Raw genomic sequence first — 20,512 nt, 5'->3', positions numbered from 1 at the left:
GGCTTGTCACAGAACACCTCTCCATGTGATCTATGCTTCCTCACAACAGGTGATTAAGTTCCTGGAGCAGCCACCGGAAAAGGATCAGACAGAGCCTCTCACCTTATATGGCCTAGTGTTAGAATTCACAAAATGTCACTTTAATTGTAGCCATGACCCATCCAAATGCAGGGTAAGAGAACACAGACACACCTCTCTGTGGCAGAAGTCAAAGTCACATTGTAAGAGGACTGTATAGGATGGGAGATTCTTTTTGAGACCATCTTAAAAAATAAAATCTTCCCCATCCTAAAACATCTGCTTATTCCTGTCTGTTACCTATAGAAAAAAAAATTCTGGAACTGAAGTTTACTCTAAAACGCCTAAAATGCCTTTCCTCCTCTACTTTTTTTTTTTTTAAGATTTATTTTATTTCCCCCCGCCTTGCTGCGGTCTCTGTGACCATCTGCTGCACATTCTTCTGTGTCTGCTTGTCTCCCCTTGTTGCATCTTCTTGCTGTGCCACCTCTCTGTGGGTGTGGGCCAGCTTGCCTTCACAAGGAGGCCCTGGGACCCGAACCCAGGGCCTCCCATATGTAGATGGGAGCTCAATCGATTGAGCCACATCCGCTTCCCTCCTCCTTTACTTTTTATTTTATATCGTCTCCTCCATTCTTGCCAGATTGAACTACTCTCACCCAAAGTTATCATGCTCATTCATACCTCTGCCCTTTTATTTCCCACCCATCTTTCAATTTAAGGAACCATATCTCTCAGTTATGTTTGCTGAATTCTGCAGAAAAAAATTGAGGTGGAGGGGTACTTCCTTGGGAGTCATAAGTTAAAACATTTCTATCTAGGATGCTTTCCAAGCACTGCCTGTCTATGTATGGACTTTGCTGCTTTACCTTGGCTCACTCCCCTGAGTGCTTGGGAAGCAGAGATGACAGGAGACACCTCAAAACAACTCATTCCTAGGCTTCCACCTTAGCAAAGCTCAGAGTCCCCAATAATAATCTTCCAAACATGAAGAGGACGAAGGCCCTGCTCTCTGGACCTCTTTTTGTGGAGACTAAGAAACTGACTCCATACCAACCGAGACCTAGTTAACCTTCTAACTCAAAGAAACTTGAACATGAACAGTAGATAGTTTACTTAAGAACTGATGATGGTTGAAAAAGAGGGTAGAAAGGAGAAATGGAAAATGAACACAAAGATGACAGTTTCAAGTATGAATAAGTGCTATAAAAAGATATAATCCTGCATATGTATGGTGATGGTAGGTTATTGCTTTAACTAGGTTGGTCAGGGAAATCCTTTCTGACAAGGTGAAAGGCCGCAGAGAAAGAGACCAAGGAGAAAGTTCTTCCAAAAGTGTGAACCCCATCAGGACTTGCTGTATATAAAAAAGGGGAAGCCAGATTCAGGAAGGGGGAGGAGATGAGGCAGGACGAAGGGCAAAGCCTGATGTGCCTGGAACCCACCTTGGAGAAAAGGGCAGGAATGGTAAGCAATTAGTAGGCATGTCTATACTATTACTATCGTAGGTCTAGGACTGGACAGCAGTGAAGAGAAAGTGAAAGTGAAAGTTGAGAGCAAGATGTGGAAGAAGGAAAATAATTTACAATCCCACCCCTCTGGCTGGAGCCTGCTCACCCTCCTCCCCATGCCACAACATCCTGTCCAACAGGTGATGATGGCAAACTTGCGTCACACACCCCAACTCCTCAGTTCCACTAGGCTATCCAGTTCTCGCTCCGCCCCAGGGTACTTCCGCGTCCCCGGCTGCCCCGCCCCCAGGTGGTTCTGCGCACGCACGGAGGCCATATTGGCAGCGGGTACGCGGGCGTCGGTGGTGGTTTGTCTCCCGCGGAGTAACGCGTTCTGTGTATCTTCAGTGTCTTTACTCCGGTGAGCCTTTGCCCCTTGGGGACCCGCAGAAGGCTGGCGGCTTTCGCCGTCGGCCGGGGTTGTGAACACTGAGGCAGCGCCAGTCCAGGCCTGCAGCCGCCGCTGGAGAGTCGAGGGCACAATGACTCTGCACCGGCATCAGTGACGGACTGGTTGCCGGGACTGGCCCGGCCGGCCACCGTCGGGCTTCCGAGCGCGGAACCTGAACGTCAGGGTCAGGGACTGGGTAGCGGGTAGCGCACGGGGGATTCCTGCGGGGAGGCGGAGGACTTGGCGCGGCTTCCGTCCTTTCAAGAGTCCTGTAAGAGAAAGTTGGCGCTGCTGAAGGTGGCGGTGAACTTAAAATCAGAATCATCCTATGCCTGTGCACAAGACGTGGAAATGCACACAGTTGTGCTTACGCCCGGCAGATCTTTTTCTCCCGCCTTCCCTGCTCTGGGTCATCTTTACCTTTCACCTGCCTATTGCACCAGCCTCATAACTGGTTACCCCGCCTTTAGTCGCTCCCCTCTTGTTTCTAAAACGTAAATCAGTTCCCGTGGTTCTTATGCCCACAATCTTTGGGTAGAACCCATTACCTAAGGGATAGAATTCAAAGTTTCACTTGGACACACAGGCCTTTTATAACCTTATCCCTGTTTACCTCTCCAGTCTTAATTCCCAGTATGTCAGTATTGGCTTTTTCCACTAAGTTACTCTGAAGCCCAGGGTCTTTTGCAGGAATTGTAATGATGATGACGAATATTAATCCCCCTCACCGTCCCAATATTTCAGGACTCTCGGGAGAAAACATAGGCTTCTTAACCTGGTATTCAAGGCACTGCATGATTTGGGTACTTTTTAGCTCTCTTTTTTTTCAAACCACCCCCCTTTTTTTTTTTTTAAAGCTCAGCAATTTTTCTCTTGCCATTGAGTTATCTTACCTCAGTCTCCTTGCTCAAGCTTCCCTCTCTGTCCAGATTGCCCGTCTCTCCTTTCCCTCCTCTTCCTCTTAGGCCGGAGGGTTCAGCAACACCATCCCTACCCCTCCCAACCCCCATCTCTAATTTAGACTCACATCAGCTTCTCAACTTCCCTGATGTCTCCATCCCTGTTCCCACCCCACCCCCAGTGCCTCAGCTTCTACCTCGCTTTCTAATTGTCTATGTTTGACCCCCTTTTTTGACTACCAGTCTTTGACCTCAAGTCTGTAAGGTCAAGGATTGGTCATGTAGCATAATGCGTAGCACTTAACAGGTGCATAGTAAACCTAGTCTGAATGAAGGAAGAAAATAGATTTTTAAAGTTAGAAAATACTTCTGGAATTGTAAATTTTAATAATCATGTTTTCTTTTTGCAGGAATTACATAAAATTCAGAAAACATGGTGAGTTATTACACATGCCAATAAGTTGTTGTTTTATAACAAGCAATAGCTTGTTGGCATTACTCAAATTACAGGTTTGAATGAGAAAATTGATATGGAAGAAAAGGGAGATAGAATGGTGTCGTCATCTTTACCAGTTTCCTCCCATACACTGAACTTTGTGTATGAGGGTCTGTTTTATGAGATGACTTTTGGGCTTATAGGGATTACTTAACTTCAGTGTTTAAGAATCATTTCTATGTTTTTTCTTTGCAGTCTCGAAGATATGACTCCAGGACCACTATATTTTCTCCAGAAGGTGAATTAAAATTGTTTAATCTGTCTCAAATAAAAGTATTTTTTAAAGTATTAAACTTTTTGTGGCTGCTAAGTTGTTCAGCCCTTTTGTACTGTGAATTAATTATGGTCACCAAGTTGATTATATGCTTCATAGAAGAGTAAAGTGGGACTATTTTTTGAAGCCTGCCAGTGTCATTCTTGATTTCTCTTGGACCTATAGGTCACTACTGTTGCAAGAGCACAAAGGAGATTTTTAGTTTCTCCCTGTTTTTGTCTTGTAGGTCGCTTGTACCAAGTCGAATATGCCATGGAAGCAATTGGACATGCAGGCACCTGTCTGGGAATTTTAGCAAATGATGGTGTTTTGCTTGCAGCAGAGAGACGTAACATACACAAGCTTCTTGATGAAGTCTTTTTTTCTGAAAAAATTTATAAACTCAATGAGTAAGTGCAATCTTTGGGAATAGAGTTTTAGAATATCTTTCTCTCTCGTGTAAATGGAATCTACGTAGTTTGGGAGAACTATTCCATGTGACATGGTAGAAATGAAATCCAGTTTACTGTTTTTTACTTGTGAAATGTTTGCTTTTAACTAATCTCCTTGAGGCCCAGGACCGTGTGTTATTCATTTCAATTGCAGGGCCAAACACTTTGTAGAGAAACAGCATCATGTAGTGGTAAGAACATGGACTTGATCGGCAGATTTGGGTTCAAATCCAAGCTCAACCCCTATAATATGTGTGATCTTGCACAGCTTATTTAATTTTTCTGAACCTCAGAACCTGCTTGGGTGGTTGTGGCAGTCTGATAAAGTAAAATAAGGGCTGAGCACCTAGTACAGTGCCTGGCATATAACAGGCCTTCAAAGTTTTTAGAATGGCTGCTCAGAATTTCATTGGAGTATACAGAATCTTACCAATAATTGGGCTTCCTTGAGGCCTGGGAATAGTTTAGTCAAGCAGATTAGTCATGATGTTTCTGTTATGGTTGGGCATGCAGGACTTTGCAGCTCATGGAGAGCTCTGGATTTGCTGATTAGAAACTCTCTCTCCAGTGCTAGAAACCAGCCTGATGAATGCTGATTATAAAGTGTCATCCCTACCACTGTTGGGGCTGGCCCATTCAGCAGCCCATGGACTTGGCTGGACATAGCAACAGAAGGTTGTAGGAGAACAAGGACAGCCCTTGAGGAAAAGGGGTCAGGGAAAGGGAATGCACCCCATATCAGGAGCATAGCCCAATGCTTCCCAGGCAGGGTTGTGAAGCCCTCCTGCCCCCTCTCCCTTACCCCCATCAAGTCAGGCCCTAGGAGAGGAGAGTGGCCTGTCCTTTATCTGACAAAACCTTTTTCTTCTAGTCTGTTTCTGAATCTTTAGGATTTGCTTTAGCTTCTCAGGGTTAATTTCTCTTGCCCTGTTCACAGGGTGGTAATGATAAATATTTGGAAGCTTAAGCGTACGTTTGTTTATCTTTCACATTGAATGACATAGAGTGAAAAGTCTATAAAGATAATATCTATAGTTTTAGTCTGAAGCGTGTTGCAGCTGTGAAAGCAAGCAGGTGAGTTTCTAATAGAACATTAAAAGTAATAGAACTTGGTTCTTTTTAATACTTGTAAATACCCATTGCAAGCATCTTCCCTGCTTACAGATCAATGTCTTTCTTTTTCTAAAGGGACATGGCTTGCAGTGTGGCAGGCATAACTTCTGATGCTAATGTTCTGACAAACGAACTGAGGCTTATTGCTCAAAGGTATGGTCATAAATGGCATAATTAATGATTTTTAAATTAATGTAGATTTTTTAGGGAGAGCTCACTTTTGTAGAGGTTAAAGTAATTAAAAATATAATAGAAAATTATATCTTTTTAAAAACCAAACTTGTAAAATGTTACTTACTTGTAAGGATATTAGGATGTTGGCATGTTCCCTTCCCCCACCCTCTTCAAATTTTACAGGTGACTGTTATGCTGTCCCCATCATTATAGTTTTCTTTTCAGAAGGTATTTTGCTATTAATATCCCAATCTCTAAATCCTAGGTATTTATTACAGTATCAGGAGCCAATTCCTTGTGAGCAGTTGGTTACAGCACTTTGTGATATCAAACAAGCTTATACACAGTTTGGAGGTACTTAATTTTTTGGAAATTTTATTCAGAAAAGTTAAAATGTTTTAAGAGAAATAACTTTTTTAAGACAATAAAAAGAAATTGAAAATGTACTTTCCTGCTTCATAAACTAACCAGTTTCTGCTATATACATTACCATTTTTGTTAATAGAATTTTATTTTTTTAAGTTTCTCCTCCCCCCACCCCACCCCAGCTGTCTGTTCTCTGTGTCCCTTTGTGTGTGTTCTTCTGTGACCGCTTCTATCCTTATCAGCGGCACCGGGAATCTGTGTTTCTTTTTGTTGTGTCATCTTGTTGTGTCAGCTCTCCACGTGTGCGGCACCATTCTTGGGCAGGCTGCAATTTCTTTTGCGCTGGGTGGCTCTCCTTTACAGGGCGCGTCCCTTACGCGTGGGGCTCCCCTACGCGGAGGACACCCCTACCTGGCAGGGCACTCCTTATGCCCATCAGTACTGCGCGTGGGCCAGCTCCACATGGGTCAGACGGAGGCCCGGGGTTTGAACTGCGAACCTCCCACGTGGTAGGCGGACACCCTATCCATTGGGCCAAGTCCGCTTCCCATTGTTAATAGAATATTGAAAGGCCAAAATAACATTTTCAAATCTAGAAACAAATTGCTTTTTACGTAATAATGAAATTTACCACTGGTCCTCTTTGGCGTCACTCCATCTCCTGGCTGTGTCCAGATCCTAGAAACAAACTTGGAATTTATGATAGAGCTTATCAGTAGTAGACAGAACACAAAGCAGTTTATGAATGCTTAACTTCACAGAAAAGGGTCTAGCCAAATTTGCTGAGCTCAAGTAACTGTAATGATATAAAATTTAGATGATTGATAGATTTGGCTTTTTTTTCCCCCTTCGTTAAAGGAAAACGTCCCTTTGGTGTTTCATTGCTGTACATTGGCTGGGATAAGCACTATGGCTTTCAGCTCTATCAGAGTGACCCTAGTGGAAATTATGGGGGATGGAAAGCCACCTGCATTGGAAATAATAGTGCTGTGAGTATCTTTGCGGTGTTAGATCTGGCAGGGGGTCTAATGATTTGTAGTTTTGAAGTAGTGATGAGTATAAGGAATGTATTAAGATAGCTGCAACAACCTTAATGTGATATGAAAATATCTGTGGTTTCTATTGGTGACAGTTGCAAATACTGCTGGGATTTGTTGGCTACCTTTGTAATTAAAGGGAATACGAATTTTCAACTAGAAGTGAAAATAAAAATGTCTTTTTTTTTTTCCCTGTCATAGTTCACAGGCCCCCTTAAACTGTACCATCGACTTCTTTAGGGTCTGAGAAACCCCATTTGGAAATTCCTTTCCTAGAGTATCAGCATCCCCTCCTTCCCACTCTATCCTATTTCTACGCTCCCTGCCATCAAAACTGTACAGGTTAGAATGCCGATAAGAATTCAGGTGTTTTTCTTCTGACCAATTGTATTCTTAAAGAATGCAAAAACTTAAAGGAAATTCTCTGTGTTGATCCTTCTTTATGTTTTATAGGCAGCCGTGTCAATGTTAAAACAAGACTACAAAGAAGGAGAAATGACTTTGAAATCAGCACTTGCTTTAGCTATTAAAGTGCTTAATAAGACCATGGATGTTAGTAAACTTTCTGCTGAAAAAGGTAATTTATGTTCTTTCATTTGTTCACTTGAGTAAAGGGAATTGGTTGAGCATCTACATGTTAGGCCCTTAACATGTTTCCTAAGTTCATTGAAACAACAATCTTATGGGTTAGGTGGCCTTAACACCTATTTCCTACATGAGACACTGGGGCTTTTCGAGGTTAAGTGAGTTATATGATCAAGATCGTTAGTACGTTCTGGAGGCACAATATGCTTATGTATGTGTATGATCAATGTATGTGTGTAGTTATATATTATTCATTTTATACTTTTGTCAGAGGTATAAAATTTGCATGGGTTTTGGTATTCTCTCTCTCCTATTCTTCCAGATCTACTGTTCTCTTATGTTAAGCCAATATTTGCCATTTCACACACTTTAAAGTGTCTAGTTTAAGTTGTATGACCATATAAAAGGTTAAAAATAACCTTTTTCAAAAATTGTGGTAAATTAACATGTTGATTTAGTTTAGAATTACTTAGCTCCTGGTTTCCTTAGAAAATACCATTTACTTGCAAATTGCCATTTGTTATATTTAATTTAAGGGAGGCACTCCTCACTTTTTTCCCCTACACAAAAAATTCCTTCCTCTTCAAGTATCAGCCTACTTTTCTTGTTTATAGCAATGGACACTGTTTTTTGTGCCTTTGTTTGGAAAAGGGACTTGAAAAGTCTATGAAAATTAAGTGGTGTTAACTGCTTGAAGGTTCTGGGCTGAGCCTTCATCGAGTTTCCAAGAAGGAAATTGTGGTTTCCTCTGATCAGAATAGCCAGTAGCAGGCCAGCTAGAACAGTTGGTTAATTTTACATTTTCCAGAGAAGTGACAAAACAGCTGCTTAGAAGTTTGGGATGAGCAAGAAGAAGGAAGATGTTTAAGAAAAATGGTAATCAAAACATTAGAAGATAGAAGGTATCTTGTTCTATAAAAGTGTCCATGAATTGTGATAAGCTTTAAACCTGGTAGAGTGGTGAACAAAGGCTAAAACATTGGAAAAGGATTAAACTGTCATTGCATATTAAGTTTGTTTGCTAAGTATGCATGCCTCTAATGCAAATATGTTTATTGTCAGTGGAAATTGCCACACTAACAAGAGAGAACGGAAAGACAGTAATCAGAGTTCTCAAACAAAAAGAAGTGGAACAGTTGATCAAAAAGCATGAAGAAGAAGAAGCTAAAGCTGAGCGTGAGAAGAAAGAAAAAGAACAGAAAGAAAAGGATAAATAGAAGACAAAATCAGGGATTTTATAACTCATTTGGGGCACCATTTCAGTGTAAAAACTGTCCTGAGCTTCACACTGAAAGCATTGACTTTTTTTTTTTTTTTAACTTGTGCAGTGGGGAAACAGGGCATTACATACTGAATTGGGGCTTGGGTCCTTGTGATTTCTGTCCAGTTGAATCCTTTATTGTAATGATGATTAATCCTCATGGACTTTTTTTTTTTTTTTTTTTTGAATAAAATTTGGAAAGAATGGAATGGAAATGGTGTATTTACTGATGTATGGATGTGAGGAAAGAATGTTGAGGTTCCTGCTGCCCACCACAATCCCAAGCTGCTTGGAGGATGTGTGGGAGGAAAAATTAAGGCCACAAAGAGGAAAGGGAAACAGAGCAACTCAGTTTGGCTCAAGGAAGCTCCATCGCAGGGCTTTGCTTGACCCAAGTTGACTTAGGTTTCGTGCCACTTTCAGAGTCCACTTTGATAGAAGTGACAAAGAACAGTGCTACCTACAGTGTGGACTGGCAGCGTCAGCATCACCTGGGAATTTGTTAGAAGTGCAAATTCTCGGGTTCCCTCCCAGATCTACCTAACAAAAATCTCTGGAGGTGGGGTCCAGCAATCTTCTTTTTTTTTTTTTTTCCAACAATCTGCTTTAACAAGCCCTGCATGTGATTCTTATGTTGAAGTTTGAGAAGAATTTTGCAACAGATTTAACAACTCCTTGTAGCTAGGCTGCAGTCCATACCAATTAATTAAATCGGCCTCCAGAGGAGAAATCAGGTATTAGCATTTTTTAAAAAACCCAGCTGATTCTGATGAGCAGCCAGTGTTGCTAGTGACATTGAGCCATACCTCACCAGCTCTCAGCTGTTGTCAAGCAATCAGATGTGAGTTCCCAGCCTAATCCCTCATTGTAGCTACTCTAAAGGAATAACTGCTTCTTACACTTCACTGTTCAGGCTAAGGTATCTCTAAGCCACTTGACGGTGCTTTTTTGAACCCTTTATTATTTTCCTCTTTAATGTAGACATAAACATTTTACAATGACCCTTCTTCACTCTTGCTCCACACAAGAGGTAAAGGTAGATGGAGGAGTGCATCAGTAAATCCTCTTGGCTCTATTTTCAGAATATAGAGTCCAACCACTTATCCTTGCAGGGCACTCTGATCCAAGCCACCATTAACTCATTCATATTATTGCAACAGCCTCCTAATTGTCTCCCATCTTCCCTACTTCTGTCCCTAAGTAAATTCTCAACACAGTAACCAGAATGATCTTCTCAAAACATAAGACTGTGTTCCTGCTTTGCTCAAAATCCTCCACTGGCTTCCCATCTTGAGAACTCGATGCAAAATCATATAGCACTGGGTAAGAGAGGGAGAGAACACCCTTCTGGCTCTGCTGCTACCCTGCCTTCCACCACAAGCTCCCTTCCTCACTGCATTCATTCAGATGAGCTTCCTTGTTCCTTGAATATACCAAACCCTTCATTCCAGGACCTTTGCATTTGCCGCTCCCTCCACCTGGGAAATATTCTTCCCCTGAGTATCATCTCCAGGTTTCTGCTTGAATGCCGCCTTATTTGACCTGTTATATAAAGGAGCAGTTACCTTCCACACTCCCACATTCTCTATGCCCCTTACCCTGCTGAGTTTTTCTCCATAGCACTCATCTGGCATATTATTTTCTTATTGCCTGTTTCCCCCAGTGGAATATAAGTTATCAGAGCAGGTACTTGGTTTCATTCAACATGTTCCAGTACCTAGAACAGAAACTGGCACATACGAAGCAACAAATAAAGTTACGACATCTTCAAAGTCTGTAATGGATAAGAGAGCCTAGAATATTCTGCCACATTAGGAACAAGTCTTTAGAATTTTATACCAACAATGGACAAATTTAGCTTCTTCATCCTTCTGTTGAAATAAATTCATACTGTGAGGGAAATGTAAAAAGCGGTGGGCAGGGCTGCTTTCTAACACTTCCGGGGTTTTTTCCTGCTTCAAGGCTGGTTCACTTGCTCCACCGTCCTGTCTTCCTCTGTGGCACTTTTTTTTTTTTTACGGAGGTGCTGGGGATTGAACTCAGGACCTCATACATGGGAAGCAGGTGCTCAACCACTGAGCTGCATCTGCCCCCCTGTGGCATATTTTTAATCCTGGGTTGCAGGGCCCTCTGCTTTCCAATGCTGCCCGATGCACCCCAAGTGTGGTTTTAGCATTCCTCATCTGTACAGGGGCTTTCCTCCACCAACAGCATGCATTTCATTCCCTTATGTGGCTTCTCACAGAGGCATTGCTACTGGCTTGGGAGCTCCTCCAAGTAAACAGGAAACCAAAGAGCACTCAAGTTTTAAATTTTGAATTGAAATTTTAAAGTCAAAATCTTGAGTTCATTTTATTTCGGTAAATTACAAATCATGCTTTTAAAAATAAAACGTGAAAAAAAAATCATGTGTTCTGTGAGATGTTACTTCTGGTGTTTTTCTTAACCGGGAAATAAGCAAGTCTCTGGAATTTCTACAGTCTAGCACTTTGAAAGTTCCACAGAAGCATTTGTTTCAGCAATGCAAAAATAATTCCATATTCTGAAAAAAAGATTCATTTCTTTATTGAACACATAGGGTATTCCTGGTAATTTTAGGTGCATGAGTAAGATGTGCCCTCATCTTTTAGTTTGCAGCCTTGCTGCAAAGGCAGGGTTAGAATCAACTAATTAGCAATGTGCAAGGAGTGCTAAACTAAAAGGTGACTGTATACCAAGGTGCGGGAGTAAAGACAGAAGGAACCACATGTGCAAAGGCCTGGCAATGGGAAAGCGTCACATATTTATGGAAAAGAAGTACCTGAGCAGAGCTAGAGCAGAGCTTGTTGGGGAAAGATGGGTAGTGACAAGATGGGGTTGGAAATGTGCACTAGGAGAAGAAAACAGCTTTGAAGGTCTTCGCATTCGGACTTTATGCAATGCAGAGGCCACTGAGATTTTGGAGTGAAGGTAAGAGAATACATTCATATTAACAGTACAGATTTAAAAGGAATCTACTTGCCCCTATTTCCTCCTATAAGAGCTAAATAAAAATGGGAAGTGAGTTGACTATGTGAGTAAACCTATGTGAATTTGTTAGTTACCGTTGAAGTAGATCTCCCAGTTGGAGAGAATGTTTGCTTCCTTTTATCTTGGCAGGCAGAATCTTTTCTCTAAGTTCCTTTATACCTAACCCTAGGAAAGGCCAAGTCTTTAATTCTGTACCCAAGTACCTTATAATATTTATTAATAACATCCTCAAAAAAATTCAGATCATGGAGATTGAAGAACCTAGGATAAATTAATTTGAGTCCCGAACAATCTACTAACTGACTTTTCTAAGTAAAGCAATACATGATCATTTTGGAAAATACACAATGAAGAAAATAGAACTCGCCCTTAATATCCTGTCCAGTGTTAGCCACTGTTATCTCAGTGACCCATTTTAGATGCTGCTAACCTTGACAGAATTGTAGGCTAATTATTTTAAGAGTCTTAATGGCGAATTTAAAAATACATTTTTTCCTTCCTTTTCTAAAGCAATTTGCAGCCTTAGAAAGTTCTATTTATACTACAGAGTAGAAACGATCATTTGTTGGCTAAAGTGTCAGTCACTTTACAGAGAGTGCAGTTCTCATGATTACCTTGTAAAACAAGTATTATGTTTATAGCACTCCATTATTGAGGGTCTACCAGGTACTCAGTGATTTAGCGCCAATCTTTCTAACATGTAATTGAGAAAAGCAAAAATTCCACCAATCCAGTCCAAGCCACCACTATCATCTCTTGCCTAGACTTCTATAATAGCCTCCCACTCTTGCCCTCCTCCAGTTTTTTCTCCACTTAACTGCTAGAGTGATCTTTTAAATACAAAGATCAGAGCTCACATATTCAATTTACAGTGAAGCTAATGAAGCTTAAACCTCAGTGCCCTTCACTTGCCTAGCCCCTTCCAAGCCTCTGGGAGGGGACACTAACAGTGTATTCTTATGTTTATATGTTTTTGCAAAATTGGCAAAGGTAAGATATTTTAATTGCGTTGATAAATACTACTGTTTGCATATAAACTCCCTCTCCTGTTGGAAGGTATTATTAGAGTTGTGCCAACTCACCCTGTATCATGACAGAACGATGTAGGCGCAGAAGTTGTATTCCCACATGAACTACATCTTTTATGGTGCCCATCATTGGAAGTTTATGCACAGTAGAAGAAAAACAAGGCTAGAAGTATATGGGCTAGAAGCTAGTCTATGGCAAATTCTTCCTATCTTAAGATGTGTAAAATTGTAAGCTGAGGAGGAACCAGTTCTCATTAACGTTTAGATGAAATGGTACTTTTCTCCTTGGCAGAAATTTCCCCCTATTTAACATTAAGACTTTATATGACACAATCAAAATGAGTTGTGAAGCTGAAAAAGACTTTTCTAAAATATCATTAATAAAAAGCAAATTTTGACCAACGATGCTGGCCAAAAGGCTGAATTATCTTTCTGTAGAAGAGTAATTACAAATGATTGTCATATAAAGACTATGTAGCCAAAAAGTAGGAAAAAAAGATATACAGCTATATTAGACAAAGAATAACTCTAGATATTGTAGTATTCGTGGTATTTTACAACTTTTTAAAAAAATTACTAATTTATTGAGTTTTTTTAATTCTTCATAAATATCTTTCATAAACTAATTTCATATTTGTTCTATTGGATACTTTTGCTTAAAGAGGAAGCCACCCCCCAAATTGTGTCATCTTCAGCATAAACCTGACATTGCTATCCAAAGTCCTTGGAATAAAATCCAATCTTACCGTTATGACCTACACCAGCAGAATCTCACCCCCTACTTCCTCCTTCTTTGTTGATGTTCCATACCTGGCTCCTCTCTGTTCCTCCCTCCCAAAAATTCTTTCCATCTTAGGGTCTTCACCCACACAGTCCTCTCTATCTAGAATGCCCTTCCCTGTGCATTCTTCATGGTTGGCACTTTCTCAGTCACCAGATCCTAGCTCAGGTCACCTTTTCAGACGAGATTCTAAAATAGAATCCCCACCCCTTCCATCATTTTATTTCCTCCATAGTTCTTACTGGAATCTGAATTTATCTTGTTTTCATAACTTCTTCTGCCTTCCTCCCCTAGGCAGTTCCATGAAGGCAGTGTCTTGTTCTTCACTGTATTATCCCTAAAACCTGGCACATGGTAGATACTCAAATATTTGTTGAATGAATGAATGAATGAATAGCTAGAAAGCGACAGAGCAAGGATTCAAACTCATGTTTACCTGACACCAAAGACCAAATGTTGTGCACTTTCCAAAATACCATGAACTCCCTATATTTCCCAATCTCTCATGCCACAGAGCATTGGGAAGATCAAATCTGTGTCAGAGCAAAACAATTTCAACCCTGGGTCAACAAAGCCTGAGAAGATCAGATAAAATCAAGGCTTAAAATATTCTTTTCCATACAGGTGACTTCAAGCTTTCTTTAGTTTTCAAAAAAAATTGAAAACACCTGTTGAGAATTTAATCCCATCTCCCCCAAAAGGCATGTTCAGATCCCAAGCCCTGCTCCTGTAGGTGTGGACCCAGTGTAAATAGGATCTTTTTTTTTTCCTAAAGATTTAATTTTTCAAAAGTTTATTTCTCCCCCCTCCGTTCCCCTGCTCTCTGTGTCCTTTGGCTGTGTGTCTTTCTGTGTCTGCTTATATTCTCATTAGGCGGCTCCAGGAACCAATCCAGGGATCTTCCAGAGTGGGAGAGAGGCGATTATTCTCTTGTGCCACCTCATCTCCCTGTTCTGCTACGTCTTCTTATTTTCTTTCCTCTGTGTCTCTTGTGTCATCTTGCTGCACCAGCTCTCCCCATCGGCCAGCACTCCTACACAGAGCCCCATTCCTGCATGGGCTGGCACTCCATGTGGGCCAGCTAGGCCTCACCAGGATGTCCTGGGCATCAAACCCTGGACTTCCCATATGGTAGACGGGAGCCCAGTTGGTTTAGCCACATTCATTTCCTTAAATAGGATCTCTTTAAGTTACTCCAGGTAACGTGTGGGTGGCCTAACCAAATTGGGATGGATTTCAGTCCTGCTTACTGGAGTCCTTTATAAGCAGAATGAAATTCAGACAGAAAGACTGAGAAGTCACAGGGAACAGCCAGAAGCTGGAAGTCAAGGGAATCCAGAAGAGAAAGGAGAAGATGCCACCATGTGCACTGCCAAGGAACCCCCGGGATTGCTGTCAGCCAGAGGATACCAACCCTAGGAAGAAGCAAGCCTTCCGGCCTCAGAAATTATGAACCAAGAAATTCCAGTTGTTAAGTGAATCTATTGTGTGATGTTTATTTTAGCAACTGGGAAACTGAAATAACATCTAAAATTAATCAGACGTTGCAAAAGAGAAAAGAGAAGGCCATGTCTTGGGTTAGGCAGCTCAGATCATTGTCAAATGATTTTCAATTCTGAGAGATTTGAATCAGGTGGCTAGGAATTAGTGTAAAGGTAATCATTTCTCTGGAACAATCAATGCCATACATTATCCTAACCATTGGAGGGAGCTTTTTGTACTGCCAAGAGGCTGTTCATCAAGTCTTGCTTCTTAATCCATATAGAAACCTTGACAACGAATGTTCCACAGGAAATGAAGCCAGATGAGTAAGTGAACCCTTACTAAATAAATTAAAGAAGTGGATGATTAGAGCAGAAATTCTCAAGTTTGTTAGAGAAGCAGCTCCATTTTGGTTTTATTTTATCTTCATTCCCTAAAAGCATTATGTGGCAGTTTACGAATTACAAATGGACATGAAATATATTTAATTTTGAATTTTTTGTGTGCTTTTGAAGATCAGAATTTCATAATATTCTTTGATTTCAGTGGGAATAATCGGGGAACAATTCAACTGATAATTATTGAATTAAATTCTAAAAAGTGGCAGTTCTCCTGGTGTGTGCTCTCACATTTCTGGAGTATTTGTTGTTTATAGCTGCAATATAATGTGCCCTTTAGACTCACTTTTGTTGTCATAAATACCTTTCATGTCCAGAATAGGAAACAGTGAGATACAGGCTTTAAATTAAAAATTTTTTGCATAGAGTTGAACATTTGCAATTCTCTTTTTTTTCTTAGAAACTTAGATTTATGTTTATTGACAAATAATTTTTGTTTTACATGCTGTGAATAGAATCATTCAGGAAAATTTTTTAAAACATTTCTATGGAAGAATTTCAATTACAGATTCATTCTTTGTTTTGCATTTTGTTTATTTCATTCAGGATCAAAATATTATCCATACATTGTAATTGTTCTGTCTCTAATCTCTTTCAATCTATAGATTCTTCATCTTTTTTTCCTCCTTGCAATCTTTTTGTTAGAGAAGTTGTAAGTTTACAGAAAAATCATGCATAAAATAGTTCCCACATACCATCTTATTGTTAACACCTTGCTTTAGTGTCATACATTTGTTGTAATTGATGAAAAAATATTTTTGTTATTGAACTATTAACTATAGCCTATGGTTTACTTTAGAGTTCACTGTTTGTGCTGCACAGTCCTACGGATTAAAAAAAAAAAAGTTTTTAAAGACGGTATGGGGTATTAAACCCAGGACCTCATGCATGGCAAGCTAGTGTTCAACACTGAGCTACATCCACACCCCGAGCATATTTGCAAGTCTGATGTAGGACTTTATCTTACAGAAATCCATATTAGTCTTAAAAGAAAAATTCTTTCATGATGTGATTTATCACCCTCAGATTTAAAACCTTTTGGCAGTTAGGGAATAAGGGGATATTATATTGCTCTTTCTTAAGGCAGAAAGGCCTTCATTTATTACAAGAGCTGGTATTTGCCCACGATACACTATAATTTGCTGTTTTGTAGCTGAGTTGTCATTTCCTTGCTAACTTATGATTTTCTATTGGTAATTGGGTCTATTATTAAAATATTGGACAGCTCCATTTTATATGTGGTTTATATTTTTGTGATATTTGATTTTATGCACTACTATTTAATTATTACAATCTAATAAAAATATGGACAATTGCACTTTTACATTTTGATTATAGTCATTTAAATGGCTCTTGAAAGGGAACTTTTATTTTTATATCTTTTTTTGAAGGATTAAATTTCAATATCCTAGCAATACTTGCTTTTTTCTTTTGATCTTCAAAATGCATTAATTTCAGCAGTAAAATTGACAGCATCCATTTTTATCTTTAATTAACTTTTCAGTTTGGCTTTCATCTTAAAGGCTCACAGCAGAATTTATCACCAAGCCATAATGAAAATGCTGAATGGAAGAATTGGAGAATCTGCCTATCTCTGAATTTAGCTCAGTTGACCCCGTTGTAAAAAGAAAGTCAACAACACCATTGAAATAAAGGAGGACTCATTAGGCCACACCACTCACAGATGACAATGTTTATTTTTGATTTCTGTTATATATTTGGCCTCCCAATTTCCTTCCCAATCACCCTGTTTTAACTGCCTTTTGCGTGAGGGTTTTGCAACTACAGAAGCAATCAAATAACTGCCACATGAAGGATAATAGCTACCATTTACTAGACATTTAGTCACTGCAGTAAGGGCTTTGCAAGAGTTATCTCCTGCAAAGAAGGTATTACTGCGCCATTTTAAAGATTTGGAATGGGGCTTAAAGAGATAGATTAAGATCAGTTTGGTCAATGGTAAAGTCTCTGAAGTCAGGCCACCTGGGTTTGAACCCCTGTTCTATCATTTTCTAGCTCACTAGCTCTGAGATCTGGGTCAAACTACTTAAAATTCATTCAACCAACATTTTTTGAGCATCTATGGTGTGCTCAATAAACCAGGCATATCCTGGTGAATAAAACAGAGAGCGACAGTCCTTCTGGAGTTTATTATCAATAGGAACAATCAGACACACTAAAGAATATGTAATTAATAAATTGTGACAAATGTGGTGAAGGGAGAGAGTAACAGGCAGAGGGAGCTGGAGGGTATTCCTTAGACAGGGTGGTTGGGAAGGCCTCTCTCTGGAGGTGACAAGCCAGGTCCTGAAGAAGGAGTAGGTGTTAGGTAAAGGAGGAGAAAGGGTGCTGGAAGAATGGTCTAGGTTGAGGGAAGGGCACTTGCAGGGAGTATATGCTTGGTGGCTCTGGGCACTAAAGGGGGCCAGTAAGGATGGAACTTAATTTGCAAGGAGGAGGTGTGTTATGTGGGGTTAGGGCAGCAGAGGCCACTCAAGGTGGTGGACTTGGCCCAGTGGTTAGGGTGTCTGCCTACCACATGGAAGGTCCACAGTTCAAACCTCGGGCCTCCTTGACCCGTGTGGAGCTGGCCCATGCGCAGTGCTGATGCGCGCAAAGAGTGCCCTGCCACGCAGGGGTGTCCCCCGTGTAGGGGAGCCCCACATGCAAGGAGTGCGCCCTATAAGGAGAGCTGCCCAGCGCAAAAGAAAGTGCAGCCTGCCCAGGAATGGTGCCTCACACACAGAGAGCTGACACAAGATGATGCAACTAAAAGAAACACAGATTCCTGTGCTGCTGACAACAACGGAAGTGGACAAAAAGAAGATGCAGCAAATAGACACAGAGAACAGACAACCAGGGTGGGAAGGGAGGGGAGAGGATAAAAAAAATCATGATGAGGGCTTGGGAAAACAGTCTGCAGTCTGGTCTGCTGAATGTGCTGGAGAGTGCAGGGAAGGAGACCCAGGTGAGAGGTCTTTGCAGAAGTAGAACCTAGAGAGAGGTGTGAATTTGACCACTGTGGTGGGAGAAGAGAGGAGGAGTAGGATATGGATTCAAGATAAACAGCACTAAGGTTGCATTAGACTTGGTTCGAGAAGCAAAGGGAGGAACCAAGGATGACTTCCAGCGTCTACTTGAGTAATTTGTTGGATGGTGGTACCATTGAGCTGGGAAGGCTAGGAGGACAAAATGGTTTGGGACATACTAAGTGAGATGCCCAAGTGATGATGATGTCAAGTAGACAGTCAGATATACTGGAACCCAGAGGTGAGATCAGTAACTGGACTGTGAATCTGCGCATTATCAGTATGTTGATGTTATTTAAAGCCAGAGAAATGGAAAATAACTCCTGGGGAGGGAGTATACAGAGACAAGTTTTGAGCCTGTGGATTTCCAACATGTAGAGGCTGGGTGGAAAAGGAGGAAACTGCCAAGAGGACTGAGCAGTGGCCCAAACAGAACAAGAATAATAAAAGTACCTTCCTTTTAATATTGCTTGAGATTAAATGAGTTAATATATTAAAAGGACTTGACTTAACAAGGTTAACTAATATGATACTTATTACATTCCACTTTCTATGGCATTTTCTATAACTGGCTAGTGGGGTTTATAAAGATGACTAAGACAAAGACCCCTGGCCTAGGAGCTCATTATCTAATAGAGAACATAAGAGTTATAGAGAAATAATTTATAGAGAAATAAACCAAAAGAAATAAATTGATAAATGCTGGGAGAAAAATAAAGTGTTCTGGGAGTTCAGAGAAGGAAGATAGCTGAGGCTGGTGGAGGGACCAGGCTACCCTTCAGGGCAAGTGATGTTTGTGGTGGGCCTTAAAGAAAGGGATGGGTTTGGGTGTTCAGAAAAGGGGAGGAGAAGCAGGATAAGTTAAGGCAGGAAAGGATAATAGTAATTCCATACTCTTCAGAGGGAAATGTGGTATCTGGGATGTAGGTACACAGTAAAGACTCTTTGACCCTTTTTGGTTAAATCTCAGAGAGTTCCTAGACCAGATGCTACTTTAGGGGAATTTTGTAAGGGGTCATGTCATCTGAACAACTTGGGTCTCCTAGAAATGTGAAGATTCCTGCTATCAAAGGCAGGTGCAGCCTCCACAGCCGGCAACCACTGGTAACTGGCATATCCTAGAAAAAAGCATCCAAGATATGTAAATTATATGCTATGATTGTTTGCGTGGATTTTTAAAGTGCCCAACAAATTACACACTTTGACATTCACTTCAAAACAATACCACCAAACAGCAGAGTTTTTCACAGATTATGTAAATAACCTTTGAGCTATAGTGTTGCTGATAAAACACTCTAGAGAGATCCAGGAATTCCAATTATACTTGCTATGGCTGAGGTAATAAGCGTTTAATTCTAGTTTGGCCACTGACAGATATTGTGACTTTCAACAGTAATTTAAGCACTCTGTTTCAAATCCCCTAGCTGTAAAAGTGGAATAACATTTTACCTTTTCCAAACCCTGTTAGGATGAATTGCATAAGTATCTATAAGCCCCATAAACTCTTTTTTTGTCTTTGAGGTACTGGGGACTGGAACCCGGGACCATGTAATTGGGAAGCCGGCAGTAAACCACTGAGCCACATTGGCTCCCCTGAGCTGGTTTTTTCATTTGTTTGCTTGTTGTTTGTTTTTGTTTTTTCTAGGATGCACCAGAACCAGACTGGGACCTCCCATGTGGGAAGCAGGGACCCAACTGCTGGAGGCACAACCGGTCCCCAGCCCCATAAATTTTTTAGAGCAAATACAAATTTGCAGTAAAGGGCCCATAAGTACTGACTTTTATTTTTGTGTATAACTAATCTGGCATCAACTTCAAGTCAGGTTTGAACAGTCAGGTTTCATTGGGTATTGTTTCTATTTTTCTGGCAGTGTTTAGACCTAAGACTACAGTCTTAAAGGAATTTTGCTGTTCAGATATTTTGCAACCAGGGTTAGTTTTTAAACAGATTCACCCGGTCTGGAACTTGGGGTGAAATTTTTGCTCACAAGTCTTAGAGGTGTCAACTCCATAAAGCTTTCTGGGAAGACTCACTTTGCCACTGAAATTTAAGGATATTTTGCCTGAATCTCTTCAGCCAAATGAAGGTTTCTAATCAGTTATGAACAGAGGGGATGAAATACAGGACTTCGGGATTTGAGGCCAGAGCCCAGCAGTAACCATCAATCACTGTCGGAGTTGCTAAGTGTCTGTGGCAGATGAGTCACTAATATTTACAAATGTTAATTG

General features: G+C 40.6%; 2 protein-coding genes across 2 annotated transcripts in view; both read left to right on the top strand.

Moving 5' to 3' along the window:
* The first annotated feature begins 1,779 nt into the window (after nucleotides 1-1,779).
* PSMA4 (proteasome 20S subunit alpha 4) lies at nucleotides 1,780-8,765 on the top strand. The gene is made up of 9 exons (XM_058294591.2): nucleotides 1,780-1,890; nucleotides 3,230-3,255; nucleotides 3,511-3,553; nucleotides 3,816-3,978; nucleotides 5,209-5,286; nucleotides 5,573-5,661; nucleotides 6,532-6,662; nucleotides 7,164-7,287; nucleotides 8,358-8,765. The coding sequence occupies exons 2-9, from the start codon at nucleotides 3,253-3,255 to the stop codon at nucleotides 8,510-8,512; spliced, it is 786 nt and encodes a 261-aa protein (XP_058150574.1). The 5' UTR covers nucleotides 1,780-1,890; nucleotides 3,230-3,252; the 3' UTR covers nucleotides 8,513-8,765.
* Nucleotides 8,766-11,380: 2,615 nt separating this feature from the next.
* The window catches only part of CHRNA5 (cholinergic receptor nicotinic alpha 5 subunit), a 75,432-nt gene continuing 66,300 nt past the window's right edge, over nucleotides 11,381-20,512 (top strand). The window contains exon 1 of the mRNA XM_058294588.1: nucleotides 11,381-11,505. Within this exon, the coding sequence (XP_058150571.1) occupies nucleotides 11,475-11,505 (31 nt within the window). The 5' untranslated portion in view covers nucleotides 11,381-11,474. The remainder of the gene's footprint in view (nucleotides 11,506-20,512) is intronic.

Source organism: Dasypus novemcinctus, chromosome 3 (assembly GCF_030445035.2).
Source record: "Dasypus novemcinctus isolate mDasNov1 chromosome 3, mDasNov1.1.hap2, whole genome shotgun sequence".
NCBI classification, from domain to species: Eukaryota; Metazoa; Chordata; class Mammalia; order Cingulata; family Dasypodidae; genus Dasypus; species Dasypus novemcinctus.
Note: the sequence above shows the minus strand (reverse complement) of the source record. Positions and strands in the feature narration are given on the sequence as shown.